This window comes from Micromys minutus (genome assembly GCF_963924665.1).
Source record: "Micromys minutus genome assembly, chromosome: 10".
Lineage (NCBI taxonomy): Eukaryota > Metazoa > Chordata > Mammalia > Rodentia > Muridae > Micromys > Micromys minutus.
Window position 1 is genome coordinate 46569448 of NC_137979.1, and position 9620 is coordinate 46579067.

Below are 9620 nucleotides of genomic sequence, written 5' to 3' on the forward strand. Positions count from 1 at the left end.
TGTTTAAACAAGTGACCTATTTTTACAAATGCAAAAACATACAACCTTCAAATACATTATAAATTAAAAGGCATCTTCTCTTTGACATTATTAAATGTACACCTTAAATACATATACATATAGCATACAACACAATTCATTATGGTCAGCTGATATCAGAGGCACATATGTTCAATCCCTTACATGAGAAAAGGACTCTATTAAATGTGCAATTAAAGATGGGATTCATCTGACTCCATTTGAAAAGCATTTGCTGAGGGCAATACAAGGAGGTGGGGCTTAGTCTTCAGGTAGCACAATTTTACTTATGAGCAGTCTCTTCCACAGAAACTTGATAGACAAATTTTACTTAAATGAACACAGGTTGAATTTTTCATCTCTGTATATTAATACCACGTTGGGCCTTATACCTAAAATTTAGACCTTTAGAAGATTATCTTTTCCAACTGTATAAGATAAGCGGGTCACTAACGATCTCCCTAGATAGTTTCAATGTTAAAAAGAATTAATTTTGCTAATTTGTTATAAAATCCTATCTGTTCAGAGACTGCAATTATTTAAAAACAAAACAACACAACAAAACGCCAAGGTCCTATGCTTGTAAAGTCATTCGTAGTTTCTGATCACGGCCATTTCCTCCACGAACTGGTGTATGAAGAATGGGTTCAGCAAGTAAAGATGGCTTTACAGTAAGTTCCGGAACAGCTTCATAGGCTCGAGAACCATGGACAGATGGGAGTCATTCTGCTAACCAACTCCAATCAAGACTCATCATACTACTGCTCTGGTCCTCACTGGCCTCACGAATAATAGTACTTAAATGGCCAAGACAGTTCAGATTTTCTTCTACCATCTGTGCTAACGTTTCTCACACATGTCAGAGGATGTTCACGGTCTGCTAATGCAGGGGGCAGCCATGCAGATACTGGAGGGGTTACTGTGCCTTCTAGACTGGATCCTACAAGAGAGCGGGCAGAACTCTGTGTACAGGCAATTTTAAGGAGGTGCCAAATTTCTTTCTGCCTCTTTCCCTGCATAAACATGACAGTATTGTCAGCTTCTTTGATGTTACTGAGGGCCACTTCCACCTTGGGGAGTAGATCAATAATCTTCTGTTTGCAACCCAACAACTTGCTCAGGTGGCCAAACAGCTCCTTGAGAACACGGTCCTGACTCTGCACGGTGTGCACAATGATCTTCACCATCTCTGTACTGTCACTGTAGGAGTGATCAGCAGGTCTGTGCTTCAGCTGCTTATAGAGATCAATGGCACGCTGTTCTAGAGATTCCATCAAGTCTCCCTGGCGTCTTCCATAGGGGCTCTTCTGCAGCTCCATGATTTCAGTGTGCAGAGACATAATTTGATCCTCAAGGTATCCAATGACACCAACCTCAGAATAGTGAATGGCCTTTTCTTCCATTTCCTTCCATGCTTTCAGCATTTTTTCTGAAGATATCCCATAAGTCATCTGCTCACTGTATCTCTCCAAGTCAAGCTGAATGCTTTTTCGAAAAAACTCCAATTTAGCTTTGAGTTGTTGTGATGCTGAGATCAAAGTATTCTTCATTTTTGTCAAGTTAGCATTATATCTAAGAAGACTTAACATTGCTGCTCTTTGTCCCTGAAAGAGCCTGCTGTAGTCTTCCTTTAGCCCAGATACATAGTGCACTGCTTCAGCCCATACTTTCCGAAGCTGTATAATTGGAAGCTGTATCTTACTGTCTTGTACAATATAATTTACACAATCAGATAAACTTCTGGATGCAAATGGTCCTTCATATACAGTCTTACTTTTATCAAATAAATAAACCATGTAGCTATCACAGCCTCTAACTCCATCTAGAACACATTGAGAGGCTGGTTTCCGAGGATCCAGAGAAATTCCTGTCTCTGACAGAAGTTCTTGAGAACCGGTATTTATTCCTGTTTCACGCTCAATTCGAGACTGTAGTGAATGAAGACTTTCATCACATGGTAACAGAAAAGAAATGATTTTTGCAGAAGTCATATTTAGAATGTGCACTATCTTTAAGTTGAGAATGTGATCCATTAATACAAAATATCTTGGCTGCTTCAAAGCAAGATCAATAGGTCCCCCTCTCTGCTGTGGGTCCCAATTCAGCATTAACTGTAGCCAGCTTTCCATTGGCTCTACTATTAAACTACAAAGGCTGTTTGGCTGAGGTAGTTGGCTACTAAATCGAACTTCTCCGGTCATCTCTTCACATGCAAATATACACTTTGGATCTTTCTTTTTAATCTTTTCATGCCAAGTAAATGGCTGTAGATGATGCAAAAAAGGCCTATATCCGGCAATACATTCAAACACCATGGTCCCAAAGCTCCAATAATCCACAGTGGCTGTGTACGGCTTATTTTCAAAGAGCTCTGGGGCCAAATACTGCAATGTTCCCACAAAAGATGTACAGAGACTTCCTTGATCAACATCTTTGGCATAACCCAAATCAATTATTTTATGCATTATCTTCCCACCAACATCTTGAAGAACTATATTTTCAGGTTTTAGATCTCGATGTATAATTTTGTTTTCATGCAAATATCGAATCCCAGATCCTATGTCACTCAGTAAAGAAAGTATCTGGCTTTCTTTAAGTCCACAACAATTTTCTGGTTTATTGAGTAGCTTCCGGAGGTCCCCTCCAGAACAGTACTCCATTGCTAGAAGAGGCACATCATTAATTAAAAAATTCAATTCCTCAGGAACATCACAGGCCTTTACAACATTTGCATGGTTCAACTTTTTCATGATCTGGATTTCATGGCACCATCGCTCTCTGTTTTTGGTACTTAGCTCTAAGCGACAAGACTTAATTGCTATTTTGAGATCAAGTTCCCGGTGCTGGTACAGACTGACGTTCCCGAAGCCGCCGGTGCCAAGCCACTCCCGCATCTCCCAGGGGCCGCCCGCGCCCGGCCGCAGCCCCGGGGGCCGCTCCATGGGGCGGGAGGGCCACGATAGATTTTTCTTATGATGAGTAAAAAGTGTCCTTCCTTATCTTTTTTGATAACTTCTGGTTGAAAAAAAAAATCTATTTTATTCCATATTGGAATGGCTACTCCAGCTTGTTTCTTGGGACCATTAGCTTGGAAGGTTTTTTCTCAGCCTTTTAGTCTGAGGTAATGTCTGTCTTTGTCTCTGAGATGAGTCTCCTGTATGCATCAAAATGCTAGATTCTGTTTACTTATCCAGTCTGAAAGTCTATTTCTCTTTATTGGAGAATTGAGTCTATTGATGTTAACAGATATTAAGAAATAGTGATTGTTGTTTCCTGTTATTTTTGTTGTTAGAGATAGACTCATGTTTGTGTATCTTTTTTCTTTTGGTTTTCTTGCATGATCATTTTCTTGCTTTTTCTAGGGTGTTGTTTCCCTCCTTGTGTTGGATTTTCCATCTACTATCCTTGTAGGGCTTGATTTGTGGTCAGATATTGTGAAAATTTAGATTTGTCCTGGAATACCTTGGTCTCTCCATCTATGGTAATTGAGAGTTTTGCTGAATATAGTATCCTGGGCTGGCATTTGTGTTCTCTTAGGTTCTGTATGAGGTCTGTTCAGGATCTTCTCACTTTCATAGTCTCTGTTGAGAAGTCTGGTGTAATTCTGATTGGTCTGCCTTTATATGTTACATGTCCTTTTATCCTTACTGCTTTTAGTATTCTTTCTTTGTTTTTAACATTTTGTGTTTTCACTATTAAGTGTCAGGAAGAATTTCTTTTCTGGTCCGATATATTTGGAGTTCTGTGGGCTTCTTATATGTTCATGGTCATCTTGTTCTTAAGGGGAGGGAAGTTTTCTTCTATAATTTTGTTGAAGATATTTACTGTGACTTTTAGATGATATTCTTTGCCCTCTTCTATACCTATTATCCTTAGGTTTGGTCTTATTGTGTCCTCGATCTCCTGGACATTTTGGCTCAGAAGCTTTTTAGGTTTTGCATCTTCTCTGACTGTTGTGTCAATGCTTTCTATGTTGTCTTCTGCCCCTGAGATCCTCTCATCAATCTCTTGTAGTCTGTTGATGATGCTTGCATCTATGACTCCTGGTTTCTTTCATAGGTTTTCTATCTCCAGGGTTGTCCTTTTTTGTGATTTCTTTATTGTATCTATTTCCATTCTCAGTTTCTTCACCTATTTAGTTGTGTTTTCCTGTAGTTCTTTCAGTGATTTCTCCTGGTTCTCCTGTAATGGTTTAAGAAAGTTATTCATGTGCTTCTCGAAGATCTCCATCATCATCATCATGAAGCATGATTTTAAGTCTAAATCTTGTTTTTCTGGAGTGTTGGGAAATCCACTATTTGCTGTGGTGGGAAAACTGGGTTCTGATGTTGCCAGGTTGTCTTGGTTTCCGTTGCTTTTGTTCTTGTGCTTTCCTCTTGCCATCTTGTTGTCAATGATTGTAGTTGATCTTTTTGTTTCTGACTGGTACTTTTCTCTCCTGTGGGTCTGAAGGCCCGTGGGCTCAGGAGGGAGATTGCTCCTGGGTGTTTGGCTCTTTGTAGGCAGGCAGTGAGTTCTGATGGCAGTGACTCAGTTCTGTCTTCATGGGCTCAGGTGTGAGAGCTCTTGTGAGGCTGGATTTTAAACTAGAATCTTGAATCTTGAATTTTAAACTGGAATCATGTTGCAAAACATCAATACATTTGAAATTAATGATTTGGGAGTAGGGAGCTAACAAAAGACAAGAATCTAGTTTCCCAGTAGCATTTGCTAAAGATGCTGTTTTGGCTCCAATGGGCATTCTTGGCATTTTTGTAAAAAGATTGTGTGTCAAAGGGGGGACATGGGTTTGATGGAGAGCAGGGAAGGGTTTCTGGAAGGTTTAGAGCAAGGAAAAGGAATGGAGAAATGTAATTAAAATACAATCTGAAATAAATCAACAAAAAATACTCATAAGCTCAAAGAACTATTTTTTAAAAAATCATGTGTCAGAAATTTTAGGATCTCAGACTTATATATGGTTCCCTAATTCTATCCTGCTAATTACAGTGTCTCTTTTTGTGCCTATACCAGGATGTTTTATTACTATAGGTATGTGGTATAAGTTGAAATTAGGGATGTTGACACTTCCAGCAGTATTTTTGTTGCTCAAGATTGTTTGGGCAGGCTGAAAAGATAGCTTAGTGGGTAAAATCATTGGGTGCTCTTCCAAAAGACACAAGTTAAATTCCCATTACCTACATGGCAGCTTACAACTGTCTATAACTCCAATTACAAGGGATCTGGCACATTCACACAAATATACATGTAAGCAAAATACATAAAAAATAAATAATTTTTAAAGAAGATTGTTTTGGCTATTTAGGGTCTTTGTGCTTTGATATGACTGTTAAGATAATTTTCTCAATTTGTGTGAAGAATTGTGGTGAAATTTTCATGGGGATTGCACTGGATCTGTGGACTGCTTTTGGTACAGTAGTGATTTTCTCAATATTAATCCATGACTGTGGAAGCCTTTTCCATCCCTAGCATACCTAATTTCTTTCTTTCATGTTTTATAGTTTTTATTGCACAGGTTTCTCTTTTACTAGCTTTGGAGGTTGGGAACAATCATTGTGAAATAATACCTTTGGACATGATGATATCATTGCATGCATGAACTCACAGGAGTTGTGATTGTCTATCCAAGATCTGCATAAGATCAAAGCAGTCATAATTTCAGCATATGAGGAGAGGTAGTCCTGAAGCTCTGTCCCTAGCTGATGATCTTTGACAGTTGAAGGTTGTTGGGGTAGAGAATATAAACGTTCTTAAGAGATTTTAAGGGAATAGCCCATACTCCAGTAGATAGCCTTAACATTGATGATAGACATCATCAACTTTAGAGGCTGTGCTAAGCCATACTGTTAGATACCCACCAGCTTTGCTATAGATAACATTGTGTGGATTTTGATGATAGCATTTACCCAAGATGTTTCCAGGAACAGATTTATCTAACTCAATGGGTTCGAAACCATCGATAATTTAGTTGAACATTTTCAGTGGACATCTCCATTGGCATCAGCATGTGGACAGTACTGGTTGGACTCAGTGGTCCAAAATGAAGACATAAAGTTGGAAGGGAGACACAGTGGAGGAGTCTGGAAAAAGTTGGAGAAGTAATAGGTGATCTACCAGAATATATAATATACATATATGAAGTTCTGAAAGGTTGAAATTTTCTTAAGTCAACATATTTCCCAAGAACAATATGGAAAATGAGAAAAATACTAGTTGTCTTTGTAAACCAGCACCACACATCACAGACCGTGCCTGTCACTCAAAGAAAGAGCTTTGCACAAGAGAAAAGTTTAACACACAAGACAGTCAAACAAAGAGACAGGAAGAATCTCTCAAATCTGCCTTCTTTGGAATACAGTCCAGAGTTATTAATATGAAAAAGACCAAAGTGAACCGTGGCACTCGCATAGTGGGTAGACGCAAAATGAGCTGGTCCACGGTTTGAACATGCACAATCAAGCATCATGGCTTGTCCAGGATACAGGTGAAGAAAATAGCACATGAGGGTGGTTCTCCACCCTCTCATCTCAAAGAAGTCACCTACCGGAAATGTTCATAGTCCCAACTGAAGTATCAATTCAACCCCATTGGGTTAGATAAAGAAATTCGTCTCTGGAAAACATCTTAGGCAAATGCTAACATCAAGACTCACACACCCTCAGTGTTATCTATAGCAAAGCTGGTGGGGAATCTAACAACATGGCTTAGCAAAGCCTCTAAAGTTGATGACCTCTAAGATTAAAGTCAACTAAAAGACAGTCATTGAAGGCAAAAAAAGATCAAACTGGCTCTCAATGTTTCAAGTCAATACCGACTTCGGTTCCTTTAGGGAGGATGTAAGGATGAGATTGGGAGGTCTTTGGAGTTCATTTCAATTTCTTACTCTAGCCCCAGCAGGATGGTTGTGTTCACTTCATGCTCTTCTCCAAAACTAGAAATTAATGATTATGTTCATGTAAGATGATTGAAAGTACTGAGAAAACCTGTCAATGTGTCTGGTTAATTGGGTACCACAGCAACACCTCTTAAATCCTTCCTTGAATAAAAAGAAGATAGAATGGTAAGGCAGATGGAATAAAACAGAGGCAGACAGGAAGAATGCTGATCTAAGATCATTAGCCTTACTTCCACACAGGTTAGGACCGTATTGTTTGGACCCCAGTTTGTTCAGGACAGCAGCAGTTATAAGACCAAAAGTTCTCTGAGTTCATCCTAGTTTGATCCCAGACCTGGAAAATGAGAGGGAAATTATCACTGTATCCATTAACACCTCCTCCATCCAGGGTATCCTGTTACTTCAACACCCCTGCTCTGACTGGCTAGGCTCTACTATGGAAGGCATTGTGCTTAACATCTTCTTCCCAATTTGACTTTTGTTTTTCTTGACAACATCTCATACAACCCAAACTCCCTATGTATCTGAGGATGACCTTGAACTTCTGACCCTCCACCTCTAACTCTTAGTATTGAGATGATGACCATGTATCGCCATGCCTGGTTAATGCAGTGTTAGGGATTGGTTAGGCTTCATACCCTAACCAAGCATCCTTCCAACTGAGCTGCATCACCAGTCCCTTACCCCAAACTGCCTCTGAAGCATCTGGAACACCCAAGTAGAGGAGCTAGCACTGAGACAAATGCCCAAACTAGCCTGTGGAGTCAGGCTTCTGTGAGTGAACAATGAGCTAGTCATTCAGGTCATCTCTGAGCACCGCCAAGCCTCTCTCCTGAGTCTCTTTGTAATCTAAGTAGAGACAAAGGAATAAAACTTTAAAGGGACAACTACACCAAGTCTCGGGATTTAAAGAGAGATCACACCATCAAGAGATGACCAAAGCAAGATACTGCTGATGACGTATTCAGCTTCCTCTTGCCTGCAAAGTTTGTTTTTAATGAATTGTTCTCAATTATGATCCTTACTTTAAAAAAAAAACTTTGTAACATTGAAAGGGCAATACTTTCGTTGACAACTTAAACTGAATATGAAGTATTACAGAAACAGGGAAAGACTTGCTGGTTGGTCCAAACTATGAAGACCTGGTATACAAAATGTCTACAAAAGCTGACTATTGAACAGGAACCTAACTCTCCACATCTAATACCATGACCCACTCTTACTGTTCCTCTTGCTGACAGCCGAGCTGTTGCAGAATTACCTGCTGGAGAGCAAGCTGTGTGACCAGCTGCTGCCAATCCTGCTACCAGCCCAGATGCTGTGGGCACACCTGCTGCCAATCATGCTGAAATTCCAGTTGTTGCATGCCCTGTTATTAGACCAACTGGGCTAACTAATTTGATATGAAGACACCCGCTGCAGGACAATCTTCTGCAGCAGACCCTGCCACTGTCTCTGCTGCTGTGGGTCTAGCTGCTGCCAGCCATGATGGTGATGGTGATGGTGATGGTGATGGTGATGGTGATGGTGATCCTAGCAATTTACTTGCCACACTGACACAATTCACTTCTTACCTTTCTGGTAACCACGAGACCAGCACAGATAGTTTCTCATCTCTCTTTTAAGAGAGTCTCAGCCACTCTGGGGCAATGCAAAGATCTCACTCTTATTTCCTTAGGACTTATGGATGCATATTTCACAACCACATGACCTTCATATGGTCATATTCTAAAACCGGGGTAAGAAAACAGTTCTTAATGACAATTTCATACTTTTATGCAACCGACCCATCACATTTAAGATCATCGTTTCTTCTACAGTGCACACTAGAATTTTTACACACTATTTCCTTCTTCCTGTCTACTTTAAGTTGTCTCCTTAAGTGGAAGAATCCTTTGTAATTCTTTAAAAAGTCTATTAGATTATTTGGTCTAAGCTTTACTTTTTTCTGTTGGAAGAACACTTGACATGAGACAAACATGTTTAAAAACTGCTGTGCACACCTGCTCATCTCTTTATCGCACACCATAGGTACAACATCATGCAGATGTCCTGAAAGCATTTGTTTTGCATGAATTAAAGTTCACACCCATTGACTTCCAACTCCCCATTTTCCGCTACACTTAGTATCTGAGAGCCACAACCATATTCTTCTTGTCTGAATCTTGTTATTTATACATGTCATTTGGGTGAAATCAGGTAATATGTGACTTCCTATGGCTCCATTTAGCTTAGGCCATACATATCACATGTGGGAAGGTTTATTTCTCTTTTAAGGCTGAAAACTGATGATAACATGTATGCATCTCTCAGTGTGTGTGAGTCTCTCTCTCTCTCTCTCTCTCTCTCTCTCTCTCTCTCTCTCTCTCTCTCTCTCTCTGTGGAGGGGGTGTCTCTCTGTTTGTATGTGTGTGTTGCCTCCACGTATGTCTGCACATGACTTATCTGCCTGGTTGCCTCAGAGGTATAAAGATGGCATTGAGCCAACTGGAGTTACATTGAGTATTGAAGCAAAATGTGGGAACAGTACTAAGTCTTCAGAATGAGTAGTCAGTGATCTTAAAGCCTCAACCATCTCTCCAGACCCTACTGAAGTTCTAAGCCATTCATTCATGGTAGAAACTTGAGTTGCTCCCATACCTTGACCTTGGCCATCACTAATGCCCTGAATAATTCAATACCTTGATTTCTAGAGTTATTTGTACAT

General features: G+C 39.9%; 1 protein-coding gene across 1 annotated transcript; it reads right to left on the reverse strand.

Moving 5' to 3' along the window:
* Window positions 1-743: 743 nt before the first annotated feature.
* Window positions 744-2960, reverse strand: LOC308425994 (inhibitor of nuclear factor kappa-B kinase subunit alpha-like; the record flags this gene model as incomplete). Its single annotated transcript, XM_080923694.1, has 1 exon — window positions 744-2960. The coding sequence occupies one exon, from the start codon at window positions 2958-2960 to the stop codon at window positions 801-803; it is 2160 nt and encodes a 719-aa protein (XP_080779820.1). The 3' UTR covers window positions 744-800.
* Between the last annotated feature and the right edge of the window lie 6660 nt (window positions 2961-9620).